This window comes from Stegastes partitus, unplaced genomic scaffold (genome assembly GCF_000690725.1).
Source record: "Stegastes partitus isolate 25-593 unplaced genomic scaffold, Stegastes_partitus-1.0.2 Scaffold1520, whole genome shotgun sequence".
Classification (NCBI taxonomy): Eukaryota; Metazoa; Chordata; class Actinopteri; family Pomacentridae; genus Stegastes; species Stegastes partitus.
The window spans coordinates 119,803-134,205 of NW_007579251.1; the positions used below are offsets into that span (position 1 = coordinate 119,803).

At 41.9% G+C, this 14,403-nt stretch overlaps 1 protein-coding gene across 1 annotated transcript; it reads left to right on the plus strand.

Annotated features, from left to right (window-relative positions):
• Positions 1-7,537: 7,537 nt before the first annotated feature.
• Positions 7,538-10,056, plus strand: hoxa4a (homeobox A4a). The gene is made up of 2 exons (XM_008300287.1): positions 7,538-8,372; positions 8,912-10,056. Exons 1-2 carry the CDS (start codon positions 7,955-7,957, stop codon positions 9,244-9,246), a joined length of 753 nt encoding a protein of 250 aa, XP_008298509.1. The 5' UTR covers positions 7,538-7,954; the 3' UTR covers positions 9,247-10,056.
• Positions 10,057-14,403: the final 4,347 nt, after the last annotated feature.

A 14,403-nucleotide genomic window follows, 5' to 3' on the forward strand; every position in this document is an offset into this window, starting at 1 on the left:
ATAATAATAATAATAATGCTGATCATGATGACGATGATGGCCGTAATAATAAACTTTCTACTGGAACGGCAACACAAGTGAGTTTTCTTGTGAAATATTTACGCGTAATTTGCTTTTTGTGCCACACCACAGAAGACATCAGAGTTTGCTGTTTGGCTGGAAAATCTTCAAGTCACTTGTTGTGAGCTGTGACAAATTTGGAAAAGTTCCTTCGAGTTAAACCTCTTTGAATTCAACAGGTCCTCTTGAATGAAAGCTTCTAGTTTTTTTTTACTCACCTTGCTGTGGCGCTGGGGGCTTTGTGGGGGTCCTTGGCCACTAAACAGGCTTCAGGGGCCGGTCGTCCCCTTTGCGCACGGGGCTCCTGAGCTATTCCCCGAGAATTGGCTCGACTTTTCAAGCTGTAAACTTTATTAGGGCCGATTCTGGCTCTCTGACATTTGGGTGCTAAATGAATGGGGGTTTTGTCTATGAATTAGATCGTAAAAATCATCCGAAGAGCGGCCAGATAGGCTCACTGGCCATAAACGGTCACGTGGTAGCCATTAAAGTAAGTTTTATGGTTTTGGGGAGTTGACAGTATATTGCACATAACATATAATCGCACTGACGGCGAGGCTTCGTCTGACTCTCTCTTTGCAGGCTGTAAGTGTTACTTGACCGGTACAGACCATCTCTGTTGCTCAGTCTGCCTCAGTGTGGACCGGACGCTCTCCAGGATGAGGACCGCGTCTCTGGGTAAGTTTCACCAGACTAGCCGGTTGCCTGAGAATAGCCAGCCTGTGTTAAACAGCCTTATTATTGTATTCGCTCCCTCTATCCGTCCCTATTAGTCCATTACACTAATTTGTCAGTTGTGGAGTGCTGAATACTGGTCTCGGCAGATGTTGCGCAGGGTTGGGTCCGGCTCATGGCTATTTAATTGCTTCCTTCCCCGTGTAACTTGTTTCCCTCCATCTGTGGTGTAACTCATAATCCATTTTTACATGTTGGATAATTATCTCTGTGTCCATTTCCACCCCCACAAACTTCTAGCTGTTGTCGTTTTATTGCATTGGAGAATTCACAGACCGTGTGAGCCAGAAAGTTTCCAAGAGGCTCGTGGAGTGTGTAGATTTCCTTGATAAAGTTATGCGCTAATGCGGGCCTACAGATTTACAGCTAGTCCCGTTTGATTCGATTCTGTACGTGCTGATGACTTTTGGAAGTTGTGAGTCCATCCCTGAAAAAAAAAAAGAGAAAAAAAAAGTTGCAGTTGTTGCTCTGCTGAGCGCGCTGCGTGCGCTCCACATGTTGGCACCGTGTATGGCTTTAGGGCAGGCTGTAAACAGTGACAAGTAAACACAACAAGGGAAGAAACAGCAGCAGGGAGACATTTAAAAGGAATTCCGTTTTGTGTCAACCAAGTCGTTTTGTTGTTTGGGGTTGAAAAGTTCAGATGACCTCTTAGAAGTCACTCTCGCTTTGTGGTGACCTCTTGTCCGAACTGAGCTGGTCAGCAGTGGACGCTGATTCCAAAAAAACTGAAGTGAAAATGGGGAATTATGTGACTTGTTTGTGGCCGAACTGGTCATATATATTGTTTTTTAGAATATCCTTTTTCTCCCCTACAGTTTTTGAGTGTGTGTCTGGATGCGCACGTTTCTAATTCCAAATCCGCATAAAAGCGTTGAAAAAAAATTGTCTGACTTTTGGAGTCTTATGAGAGTTTAGGCAGTAAAAAACTTTGCGAATAACAATTGAACTTTCCTGAAATTGTTGCCTGGGAGGATTTGCAAAGGTTACACTGTCCGCCAGTCACAATAACTTATATTTTGGCGCAGAGGCCTTCATCATTTTGACTAAAAAAAATAAAAAAAAAAAATCTTTGCAGGTTATTTCTGAACCTTTCTGCACGTAAACAATCACGTTTATTACCAATGGACTTTAAATGTTTTTACACCAATGCTGGGGTGGAATTAAATTTTTTGGCAACTCTGAGAATAAATCCGGGACAGATGAGGTGAGTTTCTCCCCGGATTTGTTTTATTTATTCCTCTTATCACATAAAGATTGAATGAATATTGTTGGTTTTCGCAACACTGCAGTTATTGAGACCATATTGCTGAACGAATTTAGATCATTGTTATGCAAACTGGTCACCAGCTTGACAAAAATACGGATTTATTCTCTTTCTAGCTTTATTTTGGACACACTGGAAATACAACAGGACAGACTGAGAGAACGGCTATTTGGAAATTAAAACCATTGCCAATATTTCAAAAGGAGAAATTTCGACAGGGCCCCATGTGCGGCGTACTGCCAGGCAGAGAGAGAGAGAGAGAGAAAGAGAGGGGAGCGCAGTAGGTTCATCTGGAGGTCAGCCACAGCACCAAGATAAATCTGCATCCTCTCAGAGCCACCAGCAGAGCTCGCTTTAGGCCAAGTTCACTGTCACCCTGCTGTATAGAAGGAGGAAAACCACTCACACATCCACGGCAGCGCACACGCACATGCACACACACACGCGCGCACACACTCGCCTTCCCGTTAATGACACGTTTGCTTGGCGTTGCCTATAAGCATAATGCGTATAAATGAAGTTACCAAAGGACGGAGAGCCTGTGGTAATATCCCGCACTGGAGGGAAACACTGTGTGAAGGGAGACGGGGAGTAAAACTTAAAAGCGTTGCCACCAACAAAGACTTTTTGGCTGCTTTGGTTCCACTATAACGCTAATGAATGATTTGCATATTTTACGGCCCTATTAGTCTTGAGTGTTGGATTTATCTCCTCACTCTGACGTTGGAAGCATCACAAAGGCTTACAATTGCATTTTAGATCTGGTGCTGGCGTCTTATCTGCTTATGAAATTTGCAGAAAATGATCATTGTGGTGGCAAAGGGATGCGCACATTGTTAAAACTGACTTTTCGTTTCAAAGGGGGCCAGATATCTCAGTGGGCTGCGGCTGATGAGAGCGAGATAGCAGCAGAAGAGGAGGAAAAATTGGGGTCAAAAGTTTACGCGCTGAACAAGTCTCAGTCATCTGTTCACTCGGAGCTTGATGCCAGCCTTATAATAGCGATCTTGACTCTCCACACAAAAGACAGAATAGCTTTGCATTACATATGTTGCACGGTGCACTCCAGGTGAACCCTGGAAGCGCAGTGACCTCGCGTTTGGGACCGGGGGAGGGGACCCCCCACCCGTCCCCAGCAACAAGATTGAGTGGCTGGCGTTTTATTAGGGCGGTTGATTGGTGAATTTCCTTTGAATAAATTGCATTTGATATGTTTAGGGACGAGGGCAAAATTTGCATTTTGAGGATTGATACTCTCGACCCGGTCACAGGGTAATGGGAAGGCCCACAGCCCCCAAAATGCGCCCCCGGATCCCTTAAAAAACATTTAGCCCCGCTCTTCCTGATCAGCTGAATAGAACCCCTTTTAAAAAACAGAAATGGCACAGATGTTTTGGGGGCTTATAAAGGAGCGCTTTTAAAAAAATATACATTTTTACGCATTATAATTTTATTTTTCTTGTGGCCTTTTTAACCGCTTTCGAAACATAAAACAATTATTTAAGCAAGTTAAAATAGTGAACCTTTGGTTGTAGGTCCATAAAGGCACAATGGGATTTGATATGAATAGAAAAAGACGGCAAATGAACAAAACGACAGAAAGAACAAATTAATTTCGTCGATATTTTGCGTTTAAAAAAAACAAAAACATAGTCTCGCCTCATCGCTACTCTTCTTACATGCAATCAGCAACACAGCGCACATAATTACAACAATTTGTTGTTTAAAAAATATGACATAAATATTTAGATTTCACTCAAAACCTGAATTCTACAAACTACAATCCCTCTGAAATGAACCACTGAAATCTGAATACTTCACCACTTTCGATTCCAAAAAGTTTCTGTTTTCATGTGAACAGGAAAAAAATAGAAAACAAGCACTTTTATTGTACAAATGTCCAAAATCGTTGCTGATTTATTTGTGTTATTTCAACACATTTGAACGTATTACGACAATAGTCGTATATAGAAACTGAATACATTATAGGTTACGTCTGTAGTAGAGGATTCTGCACTTTTACGCACAATGAAAGTGTTCAGATGTCCAAAAATGTTTTTTGTTTTTTTTAAAAAATTCTGTTAGGTTGCTTGGGTTACACTGACAAATGAAAGGTCGTTGATGAAGAACATAAAACAGCGAATTCGTTCACGCTGAAAACACAATGCAACATGTAGTTATCTACACGTTTTAACATTATTACTTTTAAAAAACAAACAATATTTCAGATGTTTGCAGTTCTATGAATGTAGATATTCACAGGCGACCTGCCTGGTTGCTGCTTCTCTTCTTGCAGAGCCCAGTCAAACAATTTTTACTTTTTTGGTACATTTTAAAACATCTTAATGATTGTTTAAGCCACTTTTTTGCAGCACTTAGGCCCACTGAGCTTATTTTTTTTCACATTTTGAGGACACTGGTTGAAGAGCTGCTGCCTGAAATCTAAAATTCTCGCACAGTGTTGCAGTAATTACAGCTGCCCCTTCACGTAGAGGAATAAGGAAGATGCCCATGCGCTTTTCAAACGACGTAGCTGCTTTTGTTCTTTTGCTCAAGCCTTAACCCATTTCAAGCTTTAAAATCACTGCAATAAAAGTCTAATCAAAAATAACACCTACAGAGAAAAGACAGACAGCATCTTAGCGATTTGGAAACCTAATCAAGTTTATTCTCGCTATGATAACCAAGGGGCGTGAAGAATAATCACACATGACAAGTTGTAAAAGAGGGGGAAAAATAGTTTATTATCAGTGTTTACCTGTATCAAAATATTTCCATAAGGGCATGAAATGTGTGTTTTTTTCAGTCCGGATCCTTGGCACATCTTGAATGCAGAGAGAATTTTTTATTCAGGACTCCATATAGACAGGAGACCTTGTGAGCGCCATCTGCAATCTGTCACCATCGTCACAGCACTTCTCTGATAATCTAAATTTACAGTAAACTGTCAGCATGATGTATTTTGGTTAAATAGACCTTCACTTCACAGTATATGCTCTGAAAGCGAACACCCCGCCATGGCTGTTAGCTTATTTTGTACCAAAGTAAAATCTTAACACGAGCCTGTAACGGTTTCTGTGCGCGTCAAGGAGGAAAAATGGTTCATGGATTTTGTGGAAAATTGGTGATAAAGTGTGAGATGGCTTGATATAGTTACCAAATGCTGCATTTTAGCCCACTGGTCAGTTGGATGATTATTAGTTTGCTGTATTTTTGGGATGGCGTTGATATTTCCAGGAGCTTTTGCATTCAGCAGAGGCCTGCAAGAGATAACCAGGACTTAACAAACAAACAAACAAAAAAACACTTCTTTTATCACAGTGAATTAGACTCTGGAGCTTTAATGATGATTTTTAATACCGTTGTTCACAGCTCAATATCAAGAAATACATATATGTAATTTATGGCAACAAGTAGAATGGCGCGTAAAACAGCCACCTTCATTCACACGTGGATAACTTACAGTAAGTGGATAATAGCCCAGCTGACCTGGCCCATATTTATACAGGACCTATATATAATAGAATGGCAGCAGACTGTAAATTTAGATATCATGTGAAGTCGTCTTACCCGCTGACATTATGTTGACATATTGCCTCTCAGGTGGTCTCTTGGCCATACGGATACAGTGGATCTTTGGCGCAAAGTACATCAGCTGCCATTTACAATGAGTTAGGTGCAGAAAAGCCTCTAAGATACACAAGGTAGCAGCTCGAGTGCGCTAATAAGAGAAGAATGGCAACTGTTTGAAGAGCAAAAACTCAGGCCTGAGTGGTTTCAGTCGTCATATCCAAAATCTAGAAGTGCACTGATGGAGATAAGCAAAGTGAAAAATAGATTTCATCAGTGAATCAGCCCATCTGCAGCAGATCTTTGTCGTTTTGGGGGTCCCTCTTTTTCCACAGATGCACATTTTTGTCTCATAGCCGTAGTTCGACGTGTGAGCTTCTTAAATAGTTGTAGGTCTTTTTGGACATTTTAAAAAGAAAAAAAAAATCCTTTGGGGACCTTCCAGGGGAGCTGACCCTCCCTAAGTGCTGCTCCCCCCACCTTCAAAATCTCCCCAGAGCTGAACAGAGCCTACAAAACTGAAGTCCAAGTCCGGGGTGAACCCCAGGTCACTGCGTCTAACAGATATGAAAATGTCGCCTCTTTGGAAAAAAAAAAGGGCACGCCTTGTTGTTTAACAAAGACTGTCAATGGGAAAGATTAATCAGAAACAAAATGGAAACGGTGTCACTTTGGGGTCAGGCAGAAGTTATCTCTGTTTAGGGGAGCGAATAGAATAGAGAGGGGGGACCAGGGAAGAAAAAAGGAAAGAAAAGAAAGCTTTCAATATTTCCGAAGTTTGGCCTCTTGTTTCTCCATGCAGAGGCCTTGTTGACGTGGACAGTGTGGATGAGCTTTGTGAAGAGCTGCTGCATCCTAAAGGGACACAGATACAGTGTGGCATCTCGGACATGGAGAGGAAACAGGAGCTGGACGTGACGGCTGATGAGCACGGTCAGACACTGCTATATTCTCTTTACCTTATAAACATGTAGTTTGCAAAAATATATATTAGATTTTTTTTGAAAAATTATATGTAGGGTTTTTCTAAAGGATGATCCTTAATTTGTGTCATTTATTTTCTTAGGCTAATGGCAGTATTATTATTATTATTATTATTATTATTATTATTATTATTATTATTATTATTATTATTATTATTACGCCTTATTTCCAAATCATACTTTCATCGTGGCAGTTTGTGACCATGTGGTATTGTAGCACAGGAGTGTTAAACAATATCATAGGTCTGTATTTAAATGTTGGCAAAATGTTTGTGACAAAGGTTTTTATATATTTCCGGATTTTTAAGAATTTTAAAAAACTACTTGTGTGTCAGATCTGAGGTCATTCCTGCTGCATGAACTCAGTCAGGCTGACACTTCTTACTGTAAATGTTTGTGCTCGTATAAAATCCCACGCCTTGTTTTGGCATCTGGCTGCAAAACAAGACAGGTGTGTTTTCAAGTGTTTGTCCAGTGTTTTGAACGGGCTTTTCAATACCAGGTAACACCAGAGAGCTGTTAATACACGCAGTGCATGCTGACAGCACTAAAGAGGTTTAATGTGGACAAACAGAGAACAGAAATAGCTTCAAATCGCTGCCATGTCCTGGCAAGGCAAGAAAAAAGGCGTTTTTTAAAGAATATTTCTAGCAGTGAAATAAGGCAAAAACAGGCACATCTGTGCAACCAAAGGAGTGTGTGTTTTCTGCAGTTCATGTGCGTTTATCATTCAGGTTTTATACACACTCTGGCTTCACATGCAGGCTTGGGTGTCCGCAGAGAAGCGGCTCGCCAGGAGCCTTGTGCACTCATTCTATTTTCGATCATTTGAATAGGCAAATTTTTCAACACTGCAATATGTGTTGTTGTGTTTATATTGTTGCCATGTCTGCCTCTTTATTAAAATGCAACAGATTTTGAAGTCCAGCAAGCAGCATTTATGATTCTGAGACGTGGTGTTTTGTTTGTGGACAGCCTGGATTTTCTCAGGGCTTCAGATTTTTATCTGTGTTTGAGAGGAGATGGACTGTTTCTCTTGCTGGAGAGCCTCACCCACATAACTTTGGCAGTAAACAAGTTAGTTGATTGGTTTTGCTTTATATACTGTGATTTAATAAGGAAAACACCAACGTAAGCCAGTCCGAGCAGCGTCGGTGGTACCAGTGCCATGCTTTCCATTGGTTCCTGTTTACATGATGCCCACAGGACACGCGGTGATTGGTGGCTCCTCACACGTGACCAGGCAACTTTGTACATTTGACAGGGAGTAGGAGGGTTTTGTGGAGATCAGAAAAACGACAGCGCGATAAAAATTAGTATTGTTGCACTTCACAAATTAATGACCATGAGTTCCTACTTGATAAACTCCAACTATATCGAGCCTTCCTTTCCTCCATGCGACGAATATCAGCAGAGCGGATACATCCCCAACCCTGGAGATTACTACGAGCGGCCAAAAGATACGGGCTTCCCCCATCACGACGAACCATCCTATCCGAGGTCAAACTACACAGAATCGGGATACGATTACGGTAACGTCCCCGCCGCCGGACTCGACGATTTCAGCGACGGGCATCACGCACAGCCGCAGCCGGTTCCACAAAGCCACGGTCCTCGCCTCACCGCGGCCCCAGACGGTGGCGCAGGGGCAAATGCCAGCAAAGACTGCAGCCTCGCCGGTGAGGTATATCCCGGCGTAGCGAAGGGCAAGGAACCGGTGGTCTATCCTTGGATGAAAAAGGTCCACGTTAGCACCGGTGAGTTATCGTCACGGTTAAATAGCAGAACCACTGAGAAACAACCACTGGAACACACGCAAGCCTATTGAGGCAGCACTAGTAGCAGCCCTTACAACAGCAATTTACGACTATCGAGCAGCAGGGTCGGTAATTAAGGACCCTCGTAAATTTTATTGCCTGTGTTCATCTGTCGGGGCCATGTGCCTTTGTTGCTTTTTAACCCAAACTACCTCCACCACTGGAGCCAAGCCAAACTGTAATATTCAACCCCGCTGTTTTGTTAATCATTTCTAAGCTTGATCTGTCCCTGGATGCGAGTGCTTGTACACTCGGCATCTCCACATTAAGGTCATGTCCGTAACTGAAACAAGACAGAGTAAAGCAAACAAAGCGGTTGCAATTTCCCCCACCAAACCCAGAATTCGTTTCTAATTTTCCACCCTGGTAATGTGTCCAGTGGCGGAACTAAGGGTTTGGAAATAAACGCTATCAACCTGCTTGTAACACCTGCTTGCTTGCCTGTGTATGGCTTTTTTTTTTTTTTTTTCTTCTCCCAGTCAATGCCAGTTACACTGGAGGAGTGCCCAAGAGGTCCCGCACTGCCTACACCCGCCAGCAGGCTCTGGAGCTGGAGAAGGAGTTTCACTTCAACCGGTACCTGACCCGGCGCAGGCGGGTGGAGATTGCGCACACCATGTGCCTGTCCGAGCGCCAGGTCAAGATCTGGTTTCAGAACCGGAGGATGAAGTGGAAAAAGGAGCACAAGCTGCCCAACACCAAGATCCGCTCCTCCACCTCGGCCTCGTCCTCAACCTCGGGGGCCCAGCAGCAGCAGCAGCAGATCAAAACAGGCCAGCAGCTCGTCCCCACGCCGTGCACCGCAGGTCTATAGTGCATGAACGAACCCCCACCACCCTCCCCCAAAAAACCCAATCCAGACTGAGATGGCAAATAACACAAGTGGAATTTGATGGACCGATTCTCAGTATTTTACACACATGGTGTTATCTTTCACCTTGCCTCTGCCATTGGGCCCCTGTCACGTCCTTTGTGCCCTTTCCCTCTCCGGTCGCCCTCTTCATATAAGCTTGAAATTCACCTTTAATTGCCACGGTGGCAACTGAAGTGTTTATATATTTGTTTATTATTATGAAAGAAGGATAACGCACATTCAAACGTAGGACTTGGAGCAAAATGTATCATTGCAGTTAAAATTGAGTGAGGTGAAAGTAAGTTTGAACTCATTTTTTTTTCTATGTTCTCTTTGATTATTGTTTTTTTTTTTTCTATTATTGCTCATGGAAAGTTCTAATATACTTGAAAGATATTTAGCGAGACTCTATAGATGCCTGATAGAAAACCAGACGGCTGTGTTAGAGATATGGCATCAGTTAGAGTAGCAGTATAGTTTGTGTGTTTGAGTGGGTTGGTTCACTGTTGAATGTAGTCCAGGTGACTTTCACATCTAATGTACATAGACAAATCATAACGAAGGCACAATAAGGAAAGCGTTTCGTCGAGTAAGATTCTGTTCGTTGGTGTTGTACGGTCTAGTTTTATTTGTGCTAGTGCGTCCTATGTTGTGCTGTGTTCTAAACTGTGAATATTTGTATGTGTTGTCTCAGTAATGATCGTTGTGATGTAGGTTAGTGTAGGATAAACCTGTCCTTGTGAAATAAATATGTACTTCACTTATAAGGCTGACATGGCTTCGGATGTTTTGTCACCGCAAGTATCGATTTCTCTTCAGCGCAACATGTATTTTTTAAAAAGCCGCTTCTATTAACACGTATTTAGGCGCCAATTTTTTATGTTTTGAATTCTAATTTTAGAGATTACAGTTTCATATTTTAACATTTAAACGTGCACAGCGTGTGTTTACATAAATATTTTCATTTAGAACTTTTTAAGTCACTCATCCAGTGATTGGAAATGCGTGCGTAAAATGTTATAGCGTGTTGGAGGATTTAATAATTTAATATGCCACACGGTGAAAACATTGTGGGTGCTTTTATTTAACACTTTTTTTTTATTTACCTGAATATAATAAAAATCTATTTGCTTCATTTCGTGGTATTTACGCAGAGGTTTAACTTGATAATCAGTGCGCAATCTTGTGCACTGCATCTAAAGTGAGATTTATAGAGAGAGAGGGAAAAAAAATCCTGGTTATGAATGTGTGTAATATGTTCAGAGTTAAGCCTCTTCTAAGGAATGCATTACCATGTTCGCACTTGGACAAAAGCGTGTAGCTTTGCCTGAGTCTGTTATGTCTTTCATTGCTCAACTATTTCTAATGCGTAAAATGTGCATGAATGTCATGCGCATTTTCGTGGATTAAGATGAGATGCGGCAGAAATATATGAGGCAGGTATCAGCTGTTGGCTTTAAAGCTGTTCAGGCTTTACTGACACGGGAATAAGAGCAGACCCAAATTGTTAAATGTATCCGGCCACACATATTGTTCTCACTTGCCATTACGAGGAGATCTCAGCCAAGCTCAGTGCACCAGAGTGTGAGTGTTGGTCACTACCTGCTACATCCAAACAATAGAGAGTTCAACTCGAGGACACGGCCGGCACTGGCCAATCACCGGCTCGCAGCACTTCTTCTGACCCCTGACCTTTCGACACACACAGTGTTCAGATCATACATCAGCGCTGAGACCTCCGCGAGCTTTTTCTTCCCATTTAAGATTTACCCAGAGACGGCACGGAAACAAAAACGGTGTTTAAGTGTGAATGTGAGCCATGAATTTTCCCAAAATTATTCTAAGAGACAGCTCTCCTGCAAATCATCACAGAAGCACCCCTGCCAGGCCGCGTAGAAATTGTAGATATGAGCAGAAAAATGTTGATAAAACAGACATTATTTACTTCAATTTTCTACACATGTTGACCCTGATATGTATAGTTCAATGATTATGTCAATATTTGCACAAGGGATTGCGTTCATAAAAAAAATCCTCAAGTAAAACCGACAGTGACAGACACGCGTAAAGTAGATTTATGTACATTTCAGAAGCAGCTTTCCACCTTTGCTGTAGTTTTGTCCTCTGTTACCAAATACTTTTACCTGCATGAGGAAAATGTTTTAAATAAGTGGATACATTTGCTGCAAAAAAAATGTAAAAGTTCCCCAGCACTGTGCAGCAGTTTCCCGAGGACATTGAAGCTGTGGCAGAAGATGGCACTGAGGCTGATTGGCACCGATTTTGCGCAGACTCCAAGAAGTCCAACTATAGTTAAATTATAGATATCAAGTCATTTGATTCGCGAATAGAGGTCGCTTCCAATGTACTGAAATTTTAATTCGCCCATTCACGTGACTTGTTGAATAATGAATGCCCCGGGGTCAGAAATAGATCTGAAAATCTGACTTATTTTCATTTGAAGTGATTCTCTGCAGCGTGCGAGTCAGATCTCCTCTCCTCTGACAAAACTCTGTCCGCTGGAAACAGACCGTCATGACTTGTGAGTAGATTTGGATGATTTTTATATTAGCTTTTTAAAAATGATTTTTATTTTATAGCTGCTTTAAAAAAAGATTGTTTCATAATATTGTAGTGTATGTTCATCTGCTCTATGTTTTTTTTCTATACATTCCTGTCTTGTGTTTCCAATATTGCATTTTTTTTTAAAAATTATAAAACTCATCATAGTTGTAAAAAAATAAAATAAATCAGTCTCAAAAATCTCACTATGCTTTTCAAGCATTGCAGTTGGTTTAAAATTACATTTGTTGCCTAATATAGGTCCATGCATTTTGTGCTGAAACAGAGTATTAGATGAATGTATCCTGTAGGACCTCGAAGTAAATCTAATTCAAGACAACAGGTCAAACTTTTCTAGACAAGAATGTACATTCATGCTGCACTTTGCTATTAAAAACCTAATTAGATTAAATAGTTAATCTTTTTTTTTTTTTTTTAATGAAATAATACACAGATAGCAGAAATGTAACGCAGGTGTAGCTGCAAAATGTGCTGGTTTAATACAAAGTTATATGATAAGATAAACAGTCTGCCTTTATGTTGGAAGGGTTCAGCTCCTCAAGCAAGCATGAAAGAGTTATCAGGTGTTTCCATGAATTCTACCAGTGAATGTTGGGGACCTAAAAGCTTGACTCAATGTCTTATTTTCAAATTCTAATGTAAAAGTGGCAAAAGAATGTAGTGATACGGGATAACAATGTAGCTGCTGCTTCAACACAGAATAAAAGTGAACACAGCTGTCAGTTTAGACAGACAAACACGAACAAAGTCCTACAATACTTGATAGTATTTAGGATTATTATTATAAGTATTATTACTATCTTCAGTATTAGTAGTAGTGGCAGTACCCTATTCTGCACTTAAACATTGCCCCAAGTTTTTACAGAATTTACCAGCTATCGCACAAAAACCCAAACTCCTCATTTTCAGTCATAATAAACAGACAGTTCCACATGAAAATTTAAAATTGCTTTATTACAACCACCTTCAAGCAAACAATTCCTCTGTCCGTCACAGTGTTGCTCTGGGTTCATTAGGCCTACAGAGACGGTCTCCACTCAGCTTAAGGCGTTGAATTTCGCATTAGCCTTGATATTGGCTGGTGTAAACCTCGCAGAAAGAGTTATCTTCGGCTGAGAGTATCGGTAACCCAAGCCTGGCTGTTAAGAGCTCCCAGTGTCAACATTGTGGGAAGATATGGACCGCCGTCTGGCCAACATCCAGAGGTCTGCGCCTCTAACTCCTCTCCGCTGACAGTGATAAGGAGCTCTGATTTGCGTAAACACCTCTGAAACATTCGTTTTACGCTAAAACAGTCGAGATGTTCAACATAATCAATCAGCTTTTGTTAAGAGGGCAAGAAAATAGTGCACCAAAAAGTGTGGACAAATAAAGTGGGCTACCAGCTGAGGGTTTCCATCTTCTCCTTGTTTTGAACCCCAAATAACTTCCCACTCAACTCTCCATGCCTCTGCCCGGGTCAGGGAAAAGTTCAGGTGCGGTGGCGAAAGGCAACGTGGGGATTATCTTCCAGTGCGCAGTCATGTCGAGCCATGTAATCCTGCTGACAGCTCCACAACTGCAGAAGAAGAAAAATAACAGATTACAGACGCAAACATTTGACAAAACAGGAGTAGTTTTCTTTTCACAATCGCGCGTCTAAAAGCTCCAAAACGCTCAAGCTTAACCCTCATTACTCTTCCTCTCATCTCCCGGCTTAGATTTATTGAATGTGAATTAATAAGAGCGGCTCTGCCTCTGCTCCTGTCTTTAAAAGTTTACCACTCAAGTTGTAGTTTGAGAAGACAAAGGCTCATGTGGGAGTGGGACGCTGTCTCTGTCCGCCCCGAATGATAAATAGCTGTGGTGGGATTTTTCCACGCCCGCTGCTCGGTGTTGACGGAAAACAAGCGCCAAACGGTGCCGAGAAGAGAGAAGCTCTTCCGGGCTACGACTTTTGGCAAAAACCTGCAGGGTTAGATAGAAGCCAGATATTTTTCCATGGCGCGCGTGGCACACTCTTTAAGCAGTAATTTGTTTGTATTCAGGCAGATCTGGCAAACTAAAAGCTCCAAAGAAGAAGAAAAAGAAAAGAAACCCTCTTTATGTTCACCAGCCTGTAATTTCTAGCGTCACTCAGCTGGTCATAGGAAACGCATAAGTGCATGTAGGTCTAATGGGGGTCCATGTAGTGATCAGCGGGGTCGAGCAGCCACACTTTGGTCACCTCGCCTCCACTTTCCGCTCACTGCTGACTGACAGGCTCCCCTCGCGACCACCGGGACGCACAGCCTCCTTGTGTAGGACAGGTAAACGTGTAAGCTTTTGTTTTTATTTACCCACCAGCATGCAGACTTTGGTGATGGAGGACCAGAGGCTGACTAAGTGGTACTGAAGCACAAGTCTGACAATGGGGACGGGGGGCGATGTTGAGTTGGGTTTTCTGTACAGCCCTGACTGTCTCGTGAAGAGAACGGGAGAAGCTGGAATGATGAGTAATCATTAAGCCGCCCTTTAATGGTATTTTGTGAGCAAAGCTTTCTCCATCTCACATAG

What these genes read in the sequence shown, in the direction of transcription:
- hoxa4a (XM_008300287.1), top strand. Translation starts at nt 7,955, where the DNA reads ATGACCATGAGTTCCTACTTGATAAACTCCAACTATATCGAGCCTTCC. An exon ending in AAAGGTCCACGTTAGCACCG is followed by an intron (nt 8,373 to 8,911) that starts GTGAGTTATCGT and finishes TTCTTCTCCCAG; the next exon opens with TCAATGCCAGTTACACTGGA.